The 22789-nt window shown below is 42.7% G+C and overlaps 3 protein-coding genes across 8 annotated transcripts in view; 2 read left to right on the forward strand and 1 right to left on the reverse strand.

Moving 5' to 3' along the window:
• The window catches only part of LOC110510598 (protein FAM135A), a 52811-nt gene extending 49339 nt beyond the window's left edge, over positions 1 to 3472 (reverse strand). For all 4 annotated transcript variants that reach the window (XM_090243308.1, XM_090243307.1, XM_090243304.1 and 1 more), the window contains exon 1: positions 3068 to 3472. The gene's annotated coding sequence lies outside the window, so the exon portion shown is untranslated. The remainder of the gene's footprint in view (positions 1 to 3067) is intronic.
• On the forward strand, positions 3312 to 18895 carry LOC149985679 (collagen alpha-1(IX) chain-like). 3 transcript variants are annotated; one of them, XM_090243341.1, is made up of 8 exons: positions 3312 to 3648; positions 7504 to 7627; positions 8091 to 8163; positions 14026 to 14093; positions 14838 to 14921; positions 15021 to 15153; positions 17246 to 17642; positions 18568 to 18895. In XM_090243341.1, the coding sequence occupies exons 3-8, from the start codon at positions 8147 to 8149 to the stop codon at positions 18772 to 18774; spliced, it is 906 nt and encodes a 301-aa protein (XP_090099467.1). In that variant the 5' UTR covers positions 3312 to 3648; positions 7504 to 7627; positions 8091 to 8146; the 3' UTR covers positions 18775 to 18895. The 3 variants fall into 3 exon arrangements, with proteins under 3 accessions (XP_090099467.1, XP_090099475.1, XP_090099480.1); XM_090243349.1 differs by lacking the exon at positions 7504 to 7627 and having other exon boundaries at positions 3535 to 3648; positions 8069 to 8163; XM_090243354.1 differs by lacking the exons at positions 3312 to 3648; positions 7504 to 7627 and having other exon boundaries at positions 8004 to 8163.
• The window catches only part of LOC110513561 (uncharacterized), a 36381-nt gene continuing 32479 nt past the window's right edge, over positions 18888 to 22789 (forward strand). Inside the window, exons 1-4 of the mRNA XM_036989982.2 lie at positions 18888 to 19166; positions 19779 to 19841; positions 20104 to 20139; positions 20265 to 20327. Coding sequence (XP_036845877.2) covers positions 19104 to 19166; positions 19779 to 19841; positions 20104 to 20139; positions 20265 to 20327 — 225 coding nt within the window. The 5' untranslated portion in view covers positions 18888 to 19103. The remainder of the gene's footprint in view (positions 19167 to 19778; positions 19842 to 20103; positions 20140 to 20264; positions 20328 to 22789) is intronic.

Here is a 22789-nt window from a genome sequence, read left to right on the forward strand (position 1 = left end):
CAACTACTGGACAATACTAGAAATACACTAAGTACGTGTCTACAGGCCTCCAACAGGTCTCCAACAGGTCTTAAATTAATTCAACTTAGTCAAGCCAAGTCTTAGGGGCAGAGGAGAATTGAACCTAGTCTGAAACACACAGGTGGAACGAAGACCCAGAGGGCAGATTCGGCGCAATGGAGCTGAGAGAAATTGGCATAGCAAAATCACCCAGAAGCCCTATAAATGACTCATGTGAGGAATGAATAAATGACAGTCTTGTAGAGCTAATGGTGCCATGTTCCTGGCAATGAAAGCAGACGAGTTGGAGGGGGAAGACAATATGGCCGGCTGCAGATTTGAAGGAGATAGATGGCTTAGATGTGACTGAACTAAAGAGACCTGGGCTGGGTTATTTAGAAAACACACAGGAAAGAGGCCAAGTAGGGCAGAGAGGGTACAGCTAGCAGGGTTGTTATGATATCTAATGCCAAGGAAGCCTTGAATACAGACTGTTTAGATCTCTCCCTAACACTCTCTTTCTCCCACCAAGTCTGTCATGTTCTGTCTCTCTGATCTCTGACTCTCTCTCTCTCCGCCTCGACCGCTCTCTCTGGCCCTCTCTGTCAGTTTCTCTCTTCCCTTCTCTCGTTTTCCTCTCTCTCTATCCCCCTGCCCCCACTCTTTCACTCAGAGATGAAGGAGGGAGACAAACAACAAGACTGGCATGGTTTTCTCAGGCAGATAACCAGAGAGACTCTTATGTATTCATAAACAACCAAAGCAAGCCACCATACATAACAAGCTCTCCATCTTACAGCAAGGAATGCTGTAAATTATTGAGTGAAAACGCAGGGAATTTACTTTAATCATATCAACACCGTATTCATAAAGCTTCTCCTCAGAGTAGGAGTGATGATCTGGGAACAGTTACGCATTTTAGATTATAATGAATGGACAGGGAGGACCTGATCCTAGATCAGCACTCCTCCTCTAGGCAATGCTTTACTTATTAATATAGGCACATAAATTATAGGATAGACAAGAATATCACTGTCTAACTAACAGTAGCATCATCCATAGACAGGCTGCAAGAAAATGAGAACACTGTGTTGCATGAGAACACAGTCTCTGGGTTTCCATAGTTTCCAAAGCCATGTCATAAAGTGGAGGTGCTGGGAGCAGGGCATGTTAAAACCTGTTGCACATTTCTCTTATATGGGACAACACCAGTACCTGCATCTGCACGCTTCACAAAGCAAAGTGCATTCAAACGGAGATGGCATGGCTATCTGAAACAGGGCCAGAGATAGTGGTGCCAAGCCAACTTTAATTAGAACAAGTGTCATATTTCTCAACTGAGTGCAACGTTTCCGTTTGAGTGATCAAACGGGTTCCTTTAAGTTGGTAATAGTTTGAAAACGCTGTGGTGGTGAGCTGCTCCGAGTACAGTTACAAAGCCTAGATCCACTAAGTTATGTCTACCAGTAGGGTCTACCTGTCCAGCAGGGTATTTGCTTTGCATAGCAGAGTGTGCATGCTGGTTTAGGCTACTGTTTGCATGGCCAGCTACCCATTTACTAACTGAACAAACAAATAGTCAAATGACTGAGATTTAGCAACACAATCACAATTCACAACTGAACTGACAGAATGATGCAAAACAATACAGTCTAGATCTAAGACAACATTACCGATTGTACTGATGAGGAAACAGGGGAATGTAGCCTACTTAAGATAAACCGGAGAGTCACCCTTATTGTTCTTCCCTCATAACTCAGCATGATGCAGACTAGAACACATTTAGGTTACAGTATAGTACAGTATAGTTAGCTAGTATGCATGTGCTTTTCTAATCCACTGTGTAGTGTGGTGCCAACCCGTTTCCTTCCTGAGTGCAGCTATGTGTGCTTTCTGATTAATAATGCACCTTATAATAATCTATGGAATTCACACTCCACTCCCTGGTCTTTTGAAGCCAATGCTACTCCTGGTCTTTTGAAGCCAGTGCTACTCCTGGAAGTTAAATGATTGTAGAGAAACAGTAAGCTCCATTCATGACAGTTTCAGTTTATTGATCTTTGCCAAGCAAAACAACTTTGCTACCTGTGTCTGCTCTCTGAGTGTCTTTAACAATCATACCTGTAGTCTACCTGCCTCTTTTTCCAACCTAGTCACACTCTTGACAGTGAGTCTATGAGGATACTTCAACATTGTGTAGGTAGCTTGCAAGCTAGCTAGTTACGCAACTGAACAGCAATAACATTTTGACAACTTACTGAGAAGAAATAGCCCAAGTCATGTCTGAGAAGAGATATAACAACATGGTATAGCTAGTTAGCTAACGTTAACTAGTTACCTTGACTGATGGAACGTATGACAGTTCAGGGGAGAGTAACATTTATATCCCAGGGTCTAGGAACATACTAATTAAGGGTTCTGGTTCAGTAGTTAGTTAGCTATGTAACACATGCAGAAAACACTTCGTCTATGTAGGTCCTGTTGATTGAGCAACTTACATAGGCCTACTATTTCCTCAAAAGTTTCACAGGATCATTCTCAGATGTTGAAATATTCTGTGACCATCCCCTACTACTGCAAACAAGGACAGAATGAATCACCACACATCATCTGTCTCGCAAGTGTAGTTAGTTACCTAGCCAGCTTCTACCATCAAAACGCCATAGCAAGATAACTAGTTAACTGGGAATTCTGTCAACTAACTAACTAGCTGGGGTTTCTTCAGAAGAAACAGACAAATAGTTGAGTCAACAACGCACAGTAGTTATATAGATAATGTGTTGGCTACAGTAGTTAACGTTAGTTAAATTAGCTGTCAGTCTCACCACATAACGTTAGCTAGCTACTGTTAGCTAACGTTACATTGCTAGTTTTGCAGTAACTAGCTAGCCGTCCTTACTTAGCTAGCCAGCACGATAGCTAGCTACGAGTTTAAAGTTAACTAGCTAATCTTTCAAGTACTAAAGCAGCAGCCAATGGCTTTATTTTCACACATCGGATCTGACGTTGCCGTTATCTAGTAGCTAGCTAGCTAGCTCGTTGGCGCGTTGATCTACTCAGTACTCACCAGATTCTGTGTCGACAGATCACTTCTCCTGATAGTTAAAATACGAAATACTATAACAAAACAGCATTAAGCCGACTTCAAAACCAAACGGGACAACGACATGGGTAGTCAATCCAGTCCCTTGATCTTGCACACAGCCTCCGCAGCCTGACAAGGCTAGCGACGATCCGCTGGAAAAAAGGAAAACAGTGGAAGCGACCACGCACGTTGTCGAACATAAAAACTGCGCAGTTGCTGCGCAGATCCTGTCAAGTGGTCCTCTGACGTCCTTGCCGGTGACTCTTTTGGTGCTTTCAAGACAACTGAGAACTCAAATAACCGATGTCAAATCATGAACTTGCCCTTCACACCTCTAGCCATAGCCAAACCGATTGGTTGCTAGGGCTCATGGTTGCCAGGGGCCTTATCACACAGTGGGGTCAGCCAATCACATCTTTGGTTCCAGATCCCCAGATCCTGCCTCTCTCTCAGTCTCCTTCAAGCAGACACAGAGAGACCAGCAAGCTCATCTCTGACCTGCACAACAACAGCTGGACTCCCTCATATCTCTTTGGACATGTGGGATGGTGTACTTGCACAAAGTGAGTGTGTAACATGTGTATAATTATTGCTTGTTGTTCTTTATAGTTTTTACTATTGCCTATTGCATTCTGCCTGTGTGTATATCGTTGGTAGCATATCCATTTATACAGTCCTTTATTACAATGATCATTGCTCTCGTGCTATCACACAGTTTGTACAATGTATTCATTACCCCTGTTTTCTGCCCAGTACAGAACTACTACCATTCCACTACCTTTCCATGTACATTTCATCTGTGCGTGTGTGTGTGTGTGTGTGTGTGTGTGTGTGTGTGTGTGTGTGTGTGTGTGTGTGTGTGTGTGTGTGTGTGTGTGTGTTAATAAAGTATCCTTGTGTGTAACTCTGAGGTTGCCTTATTCCCCTCTTACCTGGGGAGGTGCTAGCAGGTTAAAGATTAGCCCAAATGGAGAGTCGCTCTCTTTCAGGTACCATAGAGAATGATAGAGGACTCTAGTGCCCAAAAGCTTGTTTTAGCATGGGCAGGGTCAGTGAGGACTTTCAACATTTAAGTCGTTTACTGGGTGGGACTTCCTATGTGTCGAGGAGGGATCACACAATGCCATCCAGGTCAGCAGGAGGGTTCATCCAATGAATTATACCTGTGAGCAAATATGCCATACCTGCAGGTGGCAGTAAGTCCCCAACCTTGCCTTTATAGCTGTTCAAACACACTCCAGGTGGTAGCATGCACACTTTCAGTTTGTTTTTCAACTCATAGAAAATGGACTACTTCAAAACGGAGATGGCCTCAATGGCTCGCTCACAGACTCCATAATGGGACAGATACAAAGAAGAGTCCTCTATCATTCTCTATGAGTGGTAATTGTTACGACTGATGTGACAGATCCAGATTCTTCAGTGATTGAGTTTAGATGGATTGCTTGGTCCATATCCCACCTGGATATGGTTGGAGATGAGGCATGCCAGGGTAAATGTGAAATAATCTTTTATAACTACCATCTATTATAGTGGTTGAGGGGGAACTGGCAGAACAGGGCTTGAACCAGTGACCCTGTAGGGCGGAGACCACCTGTGCCATAAAAGCCCTGGCCTCTTTGCAGACGTGCAGTAGTCTTTATACTACTCTGTTAACTTTCTGTTGACATGTGATCTCTGGCACCTATTGGATACTGTGAAAAGGGAATGATGCAACTCCCAAAGATATCTGTAATGGTATAGTGTAAACCAGGGGTAGGTAACCCTGGTCCTGGAGGGCCGCAGAAACTTCATGTTTTTGATTTAACCGACCTGGAAGACCAAGTGTGTTGAATTTAGGCAATCACTGAGCCGATACATTTTTAACTAAGTTGCTCAGTGTGCTGCCTCTTTGGGATAGAATCCTGCAGTACCTGTGGCACACCAGGTACAGGGTTGTCTACCCCTGATGTAGGCTATGTATTACATATTAATGCAGGTGGCAGGCTATAAGGCTACAAAATAAATATCATATTGCGAGCCAATAGTCTATTTACTTCCTGCTTTAATTTGATCTCTGACTTGTATGAACACGGTAATGCATTTGATAAAGACATGGAGTATGTCCCAGATGGCACCCTATTGTGCATTTATTTTGACCAGAGCCCAATGGGATAACCTATGGATATCCTATGGGATGCTCAATGGGATACCCTTTGGATACCCTATGGGATGCTCTATGGGATAACCTATGGATACCCTATGGATCCTCTATGGATACCATATGGATACTCTATTGACACCCTATGGATACCCTATGGACACCCAATGGGCCACCCTATGGGCCACACTATGGGATACTTTATGGATGCTCTATGGAAACCCTATGGAATACCCTATGGGATACCCTATGGATATTCTATGGAAATCCTATTGGATACCCTATGGATACCCTATGGAAACCCTATGGATACCCTATGGGCCACCCTATGGATACCCTATGGATAACCTATGGGCCACACTATGGGATACCCTATGGATACCCTATGGGATACCCTATGGATACCCTATGGGCCACCCTATGGGGTGCTCTATGGGCCACCCTATGGATACCCTATGGAATACCCTATGGAAACCCTATTGGAAACCCTATTGGATACCCTATGGAAACCCCATGGGATACCCTATGGGATGCTCTATGGGATAACCTATGGATACCCTATGTGATACCCTATGGATACCCTATGGATACTCTATTGATACCCTATGGATACCCAATTGGATACCCTATGGGCCCCCCTATGGATACCCTATTGGCCACCCTATGGATACCCTATGGATGCCCTATAGGATACCCTATGGATAACCTATGGGCCACCCTATGGATAACCTATGGGCCATCCTATGGGATACCCTATGGGCCACCCTATGGATACCCTATGGGCCACACTATGGGATACCCTATGGATGCTCTATGGAAACCCTATGGAATACCCTATGGATACCCTATAAATACCCTATGGATACCCTATGGATACTCTATGGAAACCCTATTGGATACCCTATGGAAACCCTATGGGATACCATATGGGGTGCTCTATGGGATAACCTATGGATACCTATGGATACCTTATGGGATACCCTATGGATACCCTATGGATACCTTATGGGATACCCTAGGGATACCTTATGGGCCACCCTATGGGCCACCCTATGGGCCACACTATGGGATACCCTATGGATGCCCTATGGAATATCCTATGGATACCCTATGGGATGCTCTATGGGATAACCTATGGATACCCTATGCGATACCCTATGGATACCCTATGGGATGCTCTATGGGATAACCTATGGATACCCTATGCGATACTCTATGGATACCCTATGGATACTCTATTGATACCCTATGGGATACCCTATGGATACCCAATGGGATACCCTATGGGCCCCCCTATGGGATACCCTATGGATACCCTATAGGATACCCTATGGATACCCTATTGGCCACCCTATGGATACCCTATGGATACCCTATTGGCCACCCTATGGATAACTTATGGGCCATCCTATGGGATACCCTATGGGCCAACCTATGGATACCCTATGGATACCCTATGGGCCACCCTGTGGGCCACCCTATGGGCCACACTATGGGATACCCTATGGATACTCTATCGATACCCTATGGAAACCTTATGGGATACCCTATGGAACCTATGGAATACCCTATGGATACCCTATGGATACCCTATGGAAACCCTATGGAAACCCTATGGATACCCTATGGGATACCCTATGGGCCACCCTATGGGCCAAAAGTAGTGCACTATAAAGAGAATAGGGTGCCATATGGGACACAACCATGGGCTATAGAAACATATAACATTGTTAACCCTTATTAGCTCTTCCTGACCTTCAAAACTGAGTGCTTGTTGAAGAGTCTTTCTTCACATTACCTTCACCAAACAACGGTTTTGTTGGTGTCCTAAGTGTGAATCTATGGTGTGAACTGTGTGGAAATGTTTCAGTCAGGCTTGTATGGGAACAGATCACAGAGAATGAAGAGGACAGAAATATTGGGAACACTGACTGTTCAAATAGGTCACCAGATAGGGGTGAGGGTGGTGTGGGTGGGGCTTGTCCGTCATACCATAACACCAAACGTGGATTCGGTTGATCCATTTTTCTCCTTCAATACATGCTCAGTATTAGTTGCATTTTTGGGGGGCCTACTACATGACATCTACCATCTGACCGACGATTAGTCATCATGATAATCAATGGTTTTAATCAATCTCATGTGACAGGAAGATGGTAATGAAATAACTAAACATGAAGACACACAGGTTCTTTCTTATCAGGGATGGAGCACGGGACACTTGCGTTATAATCCCTCTGAGATAAACATGTACATCATATTTGGCATGGCCCCTCAGGAACTTCTATAGATGCACCGTTGACAGCATCTTGTCTGCATCCCCACCTGGTATGGCAACTGCACTTCCATGAACTGCAAGGCTCTATAGAGGGTGGTGTGGACTGTCCAATACATCACTGGGGGTGAGCTTGCTGCCCTCCAGGACATTTACACACAGTCAACGCTGTTGTTCTATTTACACACTATTTATTCACCTGTGTGACCAAGACACTATCCACTTTATAATGATAAAAACAGTCATAATTGACATAGTACATTCATCATTTTGACTGTATATCTGATCGTGTACATAACTGTTTGATTACTATGCATAATACCTTCTTACTACTTCTTGACGTTTGATTATTATGGAGATTGATATTGTACTGCACTGTGGAAGGAGCACCTTTATACCCGCTGTAAACTGTGTATATGACGAATACAATTTGATTTGAAATGGGAAACTAACCCTAGTACAGTGTTTAACCACCGGACCCACTCCCCACCCCCGGAGAACAGTTTCAGTCACGCCTCAAAGAAAACCTCCTCAGTTTGCTAGTCCTACCAGAGGTGTTATTTTGTAGGTTCGTCTTGTTCCTCACACAGCTGGGACCCCTGGACAGACTTGACCATCCACAGAAAACCTGCTAAAGGCCTACTGAATGGGTGGATTAAAAAGGTATACATTAATTTATTGATTGATGTATGGAGGTATTGCTTTGCATTATCATGCTGCTATTATACAGTCATTCATGTATTAATGTTCACAGACTAAGCTATACATTTTAAACTGAACTGCAAATCTGTAGATCTTGGGTCTCCGACCTTGTTCCTGGAGAGCTCCCCTACTGTAGGCTTTTGCACCATCTCCTGTTGTAACTAACCTGATTCATTTTATCAACCAGCTAATGATTCAAATCAGGTGCACTAGATTAGGGTTGGAAGTTAAAATGTGCAGGACGGTAGCTCTCCAGGAAGAGGGTTGCAGAGCCCTGCTGTTGATGATATAGGATTCTATATATAGGATTCTGTTTTTGGTACAAAGAGGGCTTATTCATCTGCTAACATCTGTATTCCTAACATTTGTGTTCCTAACCTAACATCTGTGTTCCTAACCTAACATCTGTGTTCCTAACATCTGTGTTCCTAACCTAACATCTGTGTTCCTAACCTAACATCTGTGTTCCTAACTTAACATCCGTGTTCCTAACCTAACATCTGTGTTCCTAACATCTGTGTTCCTAACCTAACATCTGTGTTCCTAACCTAACATCTGTGTTCCTAACATTTGTGTTCCTAACCTAACATCTGTGTTCCTAACCTAACATCTGTGTTCCTAACATCTGTGTTCCTAACCTAACATCTGTGTTCCTAACATCTGTATTCCTAACATCTGTGTTCCTAACCTAACATCTGTATTCCTAACATCTGTGTTCCTAACATCTGTGTTCCTAACATCTGTGTTCCTAATATCTGTGTTCCTAATATCTGTGTTCCTAACATCAGTGTTCCTAACAGCTGGGTTCCTAAAATCAGTGTTCCTAACATCTGTGTTCCAACATCTGTGTTCCTAATATCTGTGTTCCTAATATCTGTGTTCCTAACATCAGTGTTCCTAACAGCTGGGTTCCTAAAATCAGTGTTCCTAACATCTGTGTTCCTAACCTAACATCTGTATTCCTAACATCAGTGTTCCTAACATCTGTGTTCCTAACATCTGTGTTCCTAATATCTGTGTTCCTAATATCTGTGTTCCTAACATCAGTGTTCCTAACAGCTGGGTTCCTAAAATCAGTGTTCCTAACCTAACATCTGTATTCCTAACATCAGTGTTCCTAACATCTGTGTTCCTAACATCTGTGTTCCTAACATCTGTGTTCCTAACATCTGTATTCCTAACATCTGTATTCCTAACATCTGTGTTCCTAATATCTGTGTTTTTAATATCTGTGTTCCTAACATCAGTGTTCCTAACAGCTGGGTTCCTAAAATCAGTGTTCCTAACATCTGTGTTCCAACATCTGTGTTCCTAATATCAGCGTTCCTAACATCTGTGTTCCTAACCTAACATCTGTGTTCCTAACCTAACATCTGTGTTCCTAACATCTGTGTTCCTAACCTAACATCTGTGTTCCTAACTTAACATCTGTGTTCCTAACCTAACATCTGTGTTCCTAACCTAACATCTGTGTTCCTAACCTAACATCTGTGTTCCTAACCTAACATCTGTGTTCCTAACTTAACATCCGTGTTCCTAATCTAACATCTGTGTTCCTAACATCTGTGTTCCTAACCTAACATCTGATTTCCTAACATCTGTGTTCCTAACCTAATATCTGTGTTCCTAACATCTGTGTTCCTAACCTAACATCTGTGTTCCTAATATATGTGTTCCTAATATCTGTGTTCCTAGCATCTGTGTTCCTAACATCAGTGTTCCTAACAGCTGGGTTCCTAAAATCAGTGTTCCTAACATCTGTGTTCCAACATCTGTGTTCCTAATATCAGCGTTCCTAACATCTGTGTTCCTAACATCTGTGTTCCTAACATCTGGATTCCTAACATCTGCATTCCAACATCTGTGTTCCTAACATCTGGGTTCCTAACATCAGCGTTCCTAACATCTGCGTTCCTAATATCTATGTTCCTAACATCTGCGTTCCTAACATCTGTGTTCCTAACATCTGTGTTCCTAACATCTGGATTCCTAACATCTGCATTCCAACATCTGTATTCCTAACATCTGGGTTCCTAACATCTGCGTTCCTAACATCTGCATTCCAACATCTGTATTCCTAACATCAGCGTTCCTAACATCTGGGTTCCTAAAATCTGTATTCCTAACATCTGTGTTCCTAACATCTGGATTCCTAACATCTGCATTCCAACATCTGTATTCCTAACATCTGGGTTCCTAACATCTGCGTTCCTAACATCTGCATTCCAACATCTGTATTCCTAACATCAGCGTTCCTAACATCAGCGTTCCTAACATCTGTATTCCTAACATCTGTGTTCCTAACATCTGTATTCCTAACATCTGTATTCCTAACATCTGTGTTCCTAACATCTGTGTTCCTAATATCTGTGTTCCTAATATCTGTGTTCCTAACATCAGTGTTCCTAACAGCTGGGTTCCTAAAATCAGTGTTCCTAACATCTGTGTTCCAACATCTGTGTTCCTAATATCAGCGTTCCTAACATCTGTGTTCCTAACCTAACATCTGTGTTCCTAACCTAACATCTGTGTTCCTAACATCTGTGTTCCTAACCTAACATCTGTGTTCCTAACTTAACATCTGTGTTCCTAACCTAACATCTGTGTTCCTAACCTAACATCTGTGTTCCTAACCTAACATCTGTGTTCCTAACCTAACATCTGTGTTCCTAACTTAACATCCGTGTTCCTAATCTAACATCTGTGTTCCTAAAATCTGTGTTCCTAACCTAACATCTGATTTCCTAACATCTGTGTTCCTAACCTAATATCTGTGTTCCTAACATCTGTGTTCCTAACCTAACATCTGTGTTCCTAATATATGTGTTCCTAACATCAGTGTTCCTAACAGCTGGGTTCCTAAAATCAGTGTTCCTAACATCTGTGTTCCAACATCTGTGTTCCTAATATCAGCGTTCCTAACATCTGTGTTCCTAACATCTGTGTTCCTAACATCTGGATTCCTAACATCTGCATTCCAACATCTGTGTTCCTAACATCTGGGTTCCTAACATCAGCGTTCCTAACATCTGCGTTCCTAATATCTATGTTCCTAACATCTGCGTTCCTAACATCTGTGTTCCTAACATCTGTGTTCCTAACATCTGGATTCCTAACATCTGCATTCCAACATCTGTATTCCTAACATCTGGGTTCCTAACATCTGCGTTCCTAACATCTGCATTCCAACATCTGTATTCCTAACATCAGCGTTCCTAACATCTGGGTTCCTAAAATCTCTATTCCTAACATCTGTGTTCCTAACATCTGGATTCCTAACATCTGCATTCCAACATCTGTATTCCTAACATCTGGGTTCCTAACATCTGCGTTCCTAACATCTGCATTCCAACATCTGTATTCCTAACATCAGCGTTCCTAACATCTGTATTCCTAACATCTGTGTTCCTAACATCTGTATTCCTAACATCTGTATTCCTAACATCTGTGTTCCTAACATCTGTGTTCCTAATATCTGTGTTCCTAATATCTGTGTTCCTAACATCAGTGTTCCTAACAGCTGGGTTCCTAAAATCAGTGTTCCTAACATCTGTGTTCCAACATCTGTGTTCCTAATATCAGCGTTCCTAACATCTGTGTTCCTAACCTAACATCTGTGTTCCTAACCTAACATCTGTGTTCCTAACATCTGTGTTCCTAACCTAACATCTGTGTTCCTAACTTAACATCTGTGTTCCTAACCTAACATCTGTGTTCCTAACCTAACATCTGTGTTCCTAACCTAACATCTGTGTTCCTAACCTAACATCTGTGTTCCTAACTTAACATCCGTGTTCCTAATCTAACATCTGTGTTCCTAACATCTGTGTTCCTAACCTAACATCTGATTTCCTAACATCTGTGTTCCTAACCTAATATCTGTGTTCCTAACATCTGTGTTCCTAACCTAACATCTGTGTTCCTAATATATGTGTTCCTAATATCTGTGTTCCTAGCATCTGTGTTCCTAACATCAGTGTTCCTAACAGCTGGGTTCCTAAAATCAGTGTTCCTAACATCTGTGTTCCAACATCTGTGTTCCTAATATCAGCGTTCCTAACATCTGTGTTCCTAACATCTGTGTTCCTAACATCTGGATTCCTAACATCTGCATTCCAACATCTGTGTTCCTAACATCTGGGTTCCTAACATCAGCGTTCCTAACATCTGCGTTCCTAATATCTATGTTCCTAACATCTGCGTTCCTAACATCTGTGTTCCTAACATCTGTGTTCCTAACATCTGGATTCCTAACATCTGCATTCCAACATCTGTATTCCTAACATCTGGGTTCCTAACATCTGCGTTCCTAACATCTGCATTCCAACATCTGTATTCCTAACATCAGCGTTCCTAACATCTGGGTTCCTAAAATCTGTATTCCTAACATCTGTGTTCCTAACATCTGGATTCCTAACATCTGCATTCCAACATCTGTATTCCTAACATCTGGGTTCCTAACATCTGCGTTCCTAACATCTGCATTCCAACATCTGTATTCCTAACATCAGCGTTCCTAACATCAGTGTTCCTAACATCTGTGTTCCTAACCTAACATCTGATTTCCTAACATCTGTGTTCCTAACCTAATATCTGTGTTCCTAACATCTGTGTTCCTAACCTAACATCTGTGTTCCTAATATATGTGTTCCTAATATCTGTGTTCCTAGCATCTGTGTTCCTAACATCAGTGTTCCTAACAGCTGGGTTCCTAAAATCAGTGTTCCTAACATCTGTGTTCCAACATCTGTGTTCCTAATATCAGCGTTCCTAACATCTGTGTTCCTAACATCTGTGTTCCTAACATCTGGATTCCTAACATCTGCATTCCAACATCTGTGTTCCTAACATCTGGGTTCCTAACATTAGCGTTCCTAACATCTGCGTTCCTAATATCTATGTTCCTAACATCTGCGTTCCTAACATCTGTGTTCCTACCATCTGTGTTCCTAACATCTGGATTCCTAACATCTGCATTCCAACATCTGTATTCCTAACATCTGGGTTCCTAACATCTGTGTTCCTAACATCTGCGTTCCTAACATCTGTGTTCCTAACATCAGCGTTCCTAACATCTGGGTTCCTAAAATCTGGTTTCCTAACATTTGTGTCCCTAACATCTGTGTTCCTAACTTCTGCGTTCCTAACATCTGTATTCCTAACATCTGGGTTCCTAATATATGCATTCCTAACATCTGGGTTCCTAATATCTGCGTTCCTAACATCTGGGTTCCTAAAATCTGTGTTCCTAACATCTGTGTTCCTAACATCTGTGTTCCTAACATCTGCGTTCCTAACATCTGTGTTCCTAACATCTGTGTTCCTAACATCAGCGTTCCTAACATCTGTGTTCCTAACATCTGCGTTCCTAACATCTGCGTTCCTAACATCTGAGTTCCTAACATCAGCGTTCCTAATATCTATGTTCCTAAAATCTGCGTTCCTAACATCTGGGTTCCTAAAATCTGGATTCCTAACATTTGTGTCCCTAACATCTGGGTTCATAAAATCTGGGTTCCTAACATCAGCGTTCCTAACATCTGTGTTCCTAACATCTGCGTTCCTAACATCTGAGTTCCTAACATCAGCGTTCCTAATATCTATGTTCCTAAAATCTGCGTTCCTAACATCTGTGTTCCTAACATCTGCGTTCCTAACATCTGAGTTCCTAACATCAGCGTTCCTAATATCTATGTTCCTAAAATCTGCGTTCCTAACATCTGGGTTCCTAAAATCTGGGTTCCTAACATTTGTGTCCCTAACATCTGCGTTCCTAACATCTGGGTTCCTAACATCTGTGATGACATGACATTTGTATTTTAGGGAGGTCCTCCTCTACTTGTTATGCCATGTGATCCCACAATGCCTCAGCACAGGCCTTCAATCGCAGAGTAAGTATTGTTTAATACTCTGTAGAAGACATACAAACAGTAGGGTAGTACATGTAATTATCTTCTTAAACTCTGGCAAAAGCTTAATGTATAAGCGATGTGAATAGTTCTTATAGAAATGTATGGCTTACACTGCTGCCTTAGGAGATGTTACTAAAGATGTGAGGTCAGGAATGAGGGATGCTGACGATGATGATAATGATGATGATCATGATGGTAATCTAATTTCAACATTTCATTATGGTAAGAAACTGATTGATACAATGGTGCAGCTAGGTATGACTGCATCAGTGAGCCAAGATGTCAAGTCTCGAGCCAGGGTGTTAGGCTTAAGAGGAAACAACCGACACTCATAGATAATATTTATTCAGTGCTCACAGCAGGGCTACGTACAGCAGTGCAGCAGCTTTCCAAACACTGGGTGATTGGATGTCTGTCTGTCCACGTACTGTAATCACTGCAGTGGCAGCTTCTTTCAGTGTGAAGGTCAGGCTACAAGGCAATCAGCACTGGTGCAGGCTAGGAAGAAGGTGGCACTTGGATGTGCACACTCACACACACGCACGCACGCACACACACACGCACGCACGCACGCACGCACGCACGCACGCACGCACGCACGCACGCACACACACACACACACACACACACACACACACACACACACACACACACACACACACACACACACACACACATCCTACTTCAGCCTTGACAAGTCAGTCTGTCTCTTCCTCTTTGCAGGGGTGTATTTTTCCTCTGGAGCTGACATTCAAACTGAGCAGGGCCTGTGTCCTCCGATTAAGGTCGGAGAGGATGGTTTCCCAGGTGAGAGTTCAAATTACTGGGAACAAAACAACCGTTCAAAAACGAATTAAAAATATCCACGTCAACAAGTATCCCTGATGTACTGTAACCTACCAACAGGTTTTTATATCATGTCCCAGTTTCACATTGCTGAGCTGGCCAGAAGAGGAACTGTTCAAAAGGGGCCTGGATCAACCTCTCAGCATGTTGCCTACAAAATAGGGCCAGCATTCAACTTCAGAATTAACACAAGGTAAATAGCACTGATCCAGTGGGAGGCTAGCGCTGTAGATGTAATGGATTATTATTTTAGGATGATTATTCTTTATTTATTCAGGGAAAACCCATTGAGACCATGGTCTGGATCCCAAGGGTGCCCTGATCACAGCAATACAACAACCAATACAATGTCAAACAAAACAACAATCAATCCCGAGCGGACCCAGAACATCTAATTGTAAACAAGCTTTGTAAACAAACAGGGAGTAATGAATTGATCTACGGGACTTCAATGAGAACCAGCCAACCTTTTGATACAGGATGCAGTTGTGAGTATTAAAACTGTCACCTGTGATAAAGTGAAGGGCTCTATGGTAGACAGCATCCTAAGGGTTAAAAGTAGTTAGTGGCTGTTTGTTGTATTCTGGGTATTGTGTCACCATAGTTAAGAACTGTCAGGAAAGTTGACTGTACAATCTCTTTCCTGCTGTTTAGGGAGAGGGAAGATCTATTTTTTTTTAAATAAGCCCACTTTATATCTTAGCTTTTTAACAAGTTTATTTTAATTTAACTAGGCAAGTCAGTTAAGAACAAATTCTCATTTTAAATGACAGCCTAGGTACAGTGGGTTAACTGCCTTGTTCAGGGGCAGAACAACAGATTTTTACCTTGTCAGATCGGGGATTCAAACTTGCAACCTTTCAGTTACTAGTCCAATGCTCTAACCACTAGGCTACCTGCCACAGTATGTTTTTTAAACGATAAATCCTTGTCAATCCAAAAGCCCAGATATTCATAGGCAGGAACCTGATCAATGGGAGAACCATTCAATTAATAAATATGTAGTCCATTGGAGAAAAAAAGTGTGAGAATTAGAGAAAAACATATATTTAGTGTTGCCCACATTAAGTCCACCTTTAAAAAAACCAGGGCATTCTGTAAGGCAACAAAGTCAGATTGCAGCTCTAACAACACCTGGTCAACAGTTGGGGCAATGGCATACATAACAGGATCATCTGCATACAGATGAATATTACAAGTTGGAACAAATAGACCAATATTATATATAGAAATAGTGAAGAGAACAGATCTCAGTACCGACCCCTGTGGTACACCTTTCCTAATATCCAGGAACCTAGACTTTGACACTATCACAAATCACACACTGTACCCTGTCTGTCAGATCATTCTCAAACCACTTGCAAGAAGCCTGATTCAGGCCTATGTCAGTCAACCTTTGAATGAGAGTGTGATGGTCAACAGTGTCAAAGTCCTTGGAAAGCTCTATAAATAAGGCAGCACAATGATTTTTATGATCCAAGCAACTTAACGCTTTATCTAAAAGGAGCGTAGCGGCTGAAACGGTGCTACTGTATGACCAGCTCTGAAACTCAATTCACATTAAGAGTAGAACGAGAAGTTCTTATCTGACAGTTGGTCAGGGATTCTAAAAGTTTGGAAAAGCAAGATCATTTGGAGATTGGACGGTAGTTATCTAAGGCAGAAGGATCTCCTCCTTTTGGTAGGGGGAGGACATGTTCCACTTTCCAGATCTTAGGGATAACACCAGAAACAATAGTAAAATTAAATATATACTGTTGGTTAACGGTTCTGCAATATTTGGCCAAAGAGCTGCAGTATTGGTGAACACTGCCATCTACCGGTCATGTTTGGTACTGTCCCTGTCCATGGTGCTGAATCTGGGTAACTCACAGCACATTGCAGTATCTCATCTAGAGCAACTAACAAGAGCAATTAGGGTTAAGTGCCTTGCTCAAGGTCACATCGACAGATGTTTCACCCAGTTGACTCGAACCAGCGACCTTTCAGTTACTGGCCCAAAGATCTTAACCGCTGGGCTACCTCCCGCGCTAATAGGCCACATGAAGGGCCACTGCTCACTTTAGAAGAATTCTACATTGTTTTAGGCATATCATCACTTGTGTATAATTTAACTACAATTATATACGCTTTTTTGTAAATTACTCTGGACTCGATGTGTAAAGCATGTAGATGAAGAGACAACTAGGCCTTAACATTTAGGCCTATTATGCATGGCGATGTTTGCCAACTTATCAAAGGCTAATATGTACAAGATAGGTGACTATTTCTCTCCCATGTTTCAGATCAGCGTATCCCCTTGGACTACCGGTTGAATTTGCGTTTGTGACAGTTTTACGAATGAACGGCAGTACCGTAACCAAGAACTGGAATATTTGGCAAATGCTAGATTTGAACGGCGAAGAGCAGCTTGCCGTTAGACTGAACGGAGAATCGCTCTCTCTTGAATTCACCTTCACAACATTGAATAAAACACGAGAGACGGCCGTTTTCCCTTTCCTACCGTTCCTCTTCAACTCTCAATGGCACAACATCTTACTGAAAGTCAGCAAGCGTTCTGTAACTCTGTTCGTGGATTGCATTATGGTGGACTCTCAGAACACACCCCAGAGAGGTATAGTCAACCTGGATGGATACACGTTGATTGGAAAGCTGAAGGATAACCCCGTTTTAGCAGTGCCAGTAAGTTGATTCTTTTGTAAACTTGTGCTTAGCCTCATTTCATAAGACTAGTCCTATGGCAAGTACAAGAGGTTTGGGACTTTAAGGCACAATAGTGACTGCGCTTGTTAAGTAACGGCAGGGCCACTCCAAATATTCAAACCTAGCTTTTCGGCATACACTCTAGCCTACATTGGAGAGTTTTACTGTAAATGACCTACACCGAGAGTGACTTTTTAGCTGAATGCGGCCTATGTGGAATGCGTGGCGCTCCGCCATGTCAATTTCTACAAATAAGTGGGAATTGTAACACAGAGGTTCTAGTCCAGAAGATGACCTGGCTGTGTCTAGGGAAGACCAGGCAAAGTTTCTATGATGGCAGCGCAATATTATAGGGAGATGTTTGTAATATAGTCCCAAAACTAAATCACAGAGTAAAAGTCCGCGTAATATCGCGCTTAATTGCCCTTTGATAATAATTGTCCAAGTGGTTTGGGATGTCTTTAAACAAATATATTTATCATCAGGCAGGTTCACTCTATTCGTGGTCACAGTAAAGAGATATTAATAACATTACAATCAGTAGTTATCTTACTGCTAGGGTCAAATTAGTATGATTAGTTGAGAATCAAGCATGTGATGTGATGTGAGGACTAGGCCTACATGATGATTTAGCCGATTGAGGATTGGTGACGATACCTAATGATTTAAATTAATAACATTACAATCAGTAGTTATCTTACTGCTAGGGTCAAATTAGTATGATTAGTTGAGAATCAAGCATGTGATGTGATGTGAGGACTAGGCCTACATGATGATTTAGCCGATTGAGGATTGGTGACGATACCTAATGATTTAACTATCACTATTTTGCCAATTATAATATTTATAGGTTGTGAATGTGACTTATGTCCGAGTGATTATTATTATTGTATGTCTTTTTCAGTTTGAACTCCAATCGATGCACATTGATTGTGATGTGGGGCGACCACAGACCTGCAATGACCTACCAGCCAGGACGTCGGTAAGAACCATTGACAAAACAGACTGCAACCACGGTCAAATTATCAGACTTAATTATCAAAATAGCCAGTACAGAGGCTGGTATTATCTAGTCCAGGCAACCATTGTAAATAAACAACATGAAAGATGAACAATTAAATCCCAAGCCAATAAATCACAAGCCATTTAAATCGCCCGCAATTATTTTCCATTTTCCATTTGCCCTCTGCACCCATAATAAACCCTCCCAGTCTGTTCGGGCGCAGTCCGTGAATTCTGCCAATCACTTCCTATAACTAAGCAGGTCATGAATATGCATAAGGCTTTGATGCCTATGGTACCTCTGGCGGTTCAGTTGGTAGAAACGGATTCAGCCGGGTGACTTTTTTTGTCGGGGTCCGTCAACCCAACTCATCCAAGAAAAAGGAAAACATTTTTACCCGTTCTTGCTGTCCGGGAGAGGGAAGAGCAGGAGAGACCATGGCTCACGGGCAACTTTTTTGGGTACTTTTGGTGCAGATTGTCCTTATTTGCTCCACACAGGTAAGTCCTTCTCTGTGTACCTCTGTTTTCAGGTTGACGAAATAGTACTTCAGGTGAGTGTATCTACATTATGTTATTCTCATGGATTTATTGTTGTGGAATCAACTAGCAGAATGTCCAGATTCTAGTTGGTCTACTCATGCAAGAGAATTTGTTCTATAAGAAAGACTGAAACAAATCAAAGGATGATAATTTCATTTTTGTAGCTGGGTGACTGTGACTGAGCATACAGTATTTATTTACATAGTGTACTCACTGGGTACACACTGGTTGAATCAACGCTGTTTCCACATCATTTCAATGAAATGATGTTGGAACCTAAATGTAATAGATGTTGAATTGATGTCTGCCCAGTGGGTAGCTACTATCACATGGATTCAACCCATTTCTCAGAACAAAGGGTATTTGCTTCAGTTGTGTTGGTGTCTTATGTTTGCTTTGCTGTGGTGGTTATGCACCTGTTGTTCCTTGAATTAATTATTTTTGGCTAAGCCTAACGGAGACTTCTGCTTCATTTTCAGACATACAGTATGTCCCATACAGATGTATGTTCATTATGTATAGCAATAATATCCATAGCTGATTGCGTTGTTTGACCGTCTCTTTGTCCAGAGGGCCTCGGGCCCCGTCGGCCCTCCAGGACCCGCAGGTGTCCCAGGAATTGATGGTGTCGCTGTAAGTTCTCTCCTCTATTAACTTGAATTATCTTCCAAATGATAAAGAGCATTATCACAACTCATGTTCATAATTATGCGTTTATGTGATTTGAATGGTGGGCGAGCACAACCCTTTTTCACAAACATAACCAGCTGCATGCTGAAGAGTTGGAATTAGACCAATTATGTATAAACACATATGTATACATTTGTGAATATATATAGATATATGTTTATATATTTATCTATGCATTTCACATGTAGGCCTTTTTTTATTTCAGGGTGAGAGGGGAGACGACGGAGAGGATGGCCCTGCTGTAATTATACACTTTTTATTACATATTTTATTGTTAACACAATACTATGTCATTATCATCTAGTAATTCTGATGTATTTGACTGTCAGTATGTTGTTCTGCTTTCTATTGTGGTTGTGTTGTTAGGGTCCTGATGGAGATGCAGGTAAACTAGGCTCAGCCGGGTTGCCAGGTGTGCCCGGGGCTGATGTGAGTATCCTGTTTCAAATCATTCATCCTTTTTGCCTTCAATTTCCTGTTTGTCGTCATTGGCGCCTTTTTTGTCATCTTTGATGATAGCAATAGTGAACTAGTCATGATGACTGTCATACTCAGGTTATAGCAGCAGTACATTTGCTAGGGGGTGGAACTTCTCAATATGTGCACCTTCTACCCTTAAAATTATTATCTTGCTTCATCAAGTGGTAATGACCACTTCTTTACCTAAGAGAGGCGCCAATCAATCAACCAGGGTGTCTGTAGAGATGCCTCTAGCACTGAGATGCAGTGCCTCAGACCGCTGAACCAGGGTGTCTGTAGTGATGCCTCTAGCACTGAGATGCAGTGTCTCAGACTGCTGAACCAGGGTGTCTGTAGTGATGCCTCTAGCACTGAGATGCAGTGCCTCAGACTGCTGAACCAGGGAGTCTGTAGAGATGCCTCTAGCACTGAGATGCAGTGTCTCAGACCGCTGAACCAGGGAGTCTGTAGAGATGCCTCTAGCACTGAGATGCAGTGCCTCAGACTGCTGAACCAGGGAGTCTGTAGAGATGCCTCTAGCACTGAGATGCAGTGTCTCAGACCGCTGCACCAGGGTGTCTGTAGAGATGCCTCTAGCACTGAGATGCAGTGCCTCAGACTGCTGAACCAGGGAGTCTGTAGAGATGCCTCTAGCACTGAGATGCAGTGTCTCAGACCGCTGCACCAGGGTGTCTGTAGAGATGCCTCTAGCACTGAGATGCAGTGTCTCAGACCGCTGCACCAGGGTGTCTGTAGAGATGCCTCTAACACTGAGATGCAGTGTCTCAGACCGCTGAACCAGGGAGTCTGTAGAGATGCCTCTAGCACTGAGATTCAGTGTCTCAGACCGCTGAACCAGGGAGTCTGTAGAGATGCCTCTAGCACTGAGATGCAGTGTCTCAGACCGCTGAACCAGGGTGTCTGTAGTGATGCCTCTAACACTGAGATGCAGTGCCTCAGACCGCTGAACCAGGGAGTCTGTAGAGATGCCTCTAGCACTGAGATGCAGTGTCTCAGACCGCTGCACCAGGGAGTCTGTAGAGATGCCTCTAACACTGAGATGCAGTGTCTCAGACCGCTGAACCAGGGTGTCTGTAGAGATGCCTCTAGCACTGAGATGCAGTGCCTCAGACTGCTGAACCAGGGTGTCTGTAGAGATGCCTCTAGCACTGAGATGCAGTGCCTCAGACCGCTGAACCAGGGTGTCTGTAGAGATGCCTCTAGCACTGAGATGCAGTGCCTCAGACCGCTGAACCAGGGTGTCTGTAGAGATGCCTCTAGCATTGAGATGCAGTGCCTCAGACCGCTGCGCCACTCGGGAGCAAAGAAAAGGCTAAGAATCTGACAGTTTCCTTTGTAACACAACAGTCTCTTTGTTCAGGCAGAGAGAAGGAAGGCCTGCACTTAATTAACTGTAGCTTCCATCCAAATTGGAGGGAGAGAAGAGGGTTAGGAAAACACTCGTAGGATATTAGTTTGTACTGATATCCTAAAGCATACTGTTAAGTGTACATGATCCATGTATCACTTTGTACGCAGTTTGCATTTCAGTCACACTTCTGCTGTAGGTTCACAAAGTGACTGTAGTAGGTTTATAGAGGGTGAACAAAGGCATACGGATGAGATATCAAACACTAGGAACACCTAATATTCCTAGTACTTTTGCCAGTACTGCCTCAATTTGTCAGGGCATGGACTCTACAAGATGTCCAAAGCGTTCCACAGGGTTGACGCCAATGCTTCCCACAGTTGTGTCAAGTTGGCTGGATGTCCTTTGGGTGGTGGACCATTGTTGATACACACAGGAAACTGTTGAGAGTGTCAAAGCCAGCAGCGTTGCAGTTCTTGACATAAACCGGTGCGCCTGGCACCTACTACCAGACCCCGTTCAAAGGGAACTTAAATATTTTATCTTGCCCATTCACCCTCTGAATGGGACACAATATTTTTTCTCACGCCCGTAAAGCCTTAGTGAAACAGGACCCAGCAGTGTTTGTGCTGTGGGTGTCTCCAGTCCCAGTTGGATCCTCAGGCTGCTGTGGAATGGTACCTGTCAATGGGGCTTGTTTGAGTTGGACCAGAGGAATGTGGGTTAGGGTTAACCACTCTCCCAGTAACTGTCTCAGAGAGATGTCTCTGTAGTGTCCTGACCGTGGTGTCTGTGGAGATGATTCCTATTCCAGACTAGATGCCATCATCTATTCCAACTAAACATGATCTATCTTAAATCAATATAATCCAAGGAAGCATTTGTTGAAACTATTTTGAAAATGCCAACATAAGTCAGAGAATGGAAAACTGCATGTATTTCACAGCTTTGCCATTCTGTCAAGCTGTGCTGAAAAGTACTGGATACCTGTTTCTGCTAATGCACAGCATTTACCGATTCATTCATTGTGGGTGGGGCATCGTTTAGTCCTGCCCACGTACAC

Source organism: Oncorhynchus mykiss, chromosome 1, assembly GCF_057628025.1.
Source record: "Oncorhynchus mykiss isolate SJ-2025 chromosome 1, ASM5762802v1, whole genome shotgun sequence".
NCBI lineage: Eukaryota > Metazoa > Chordata > Actinopteri > Salmoniformes > Salmonidae > Oncorhynchus > Oncorhynchus mykiss.

Excerpts from the sequence above, each read along its gene's own strand:
- LOC149985679 (XM_090243341.1), top strand. Across the intron at positions 14,094-14,837 it reads CACAGGCCTTCAATCGCAGA|GGGTGTATTTTTCCTCTGGA; the intron begins GTAAGTATTGTT and ends TCCTCTTTGCAG. Across the intron at positions 17,643-18,567 it reads ACCCCGTTTTAGCAGTGCCA|TTTGAACTCCAATCGATGCA; the intron begins GTAAGTTGATTC and ends TGTCTTTTTCAG.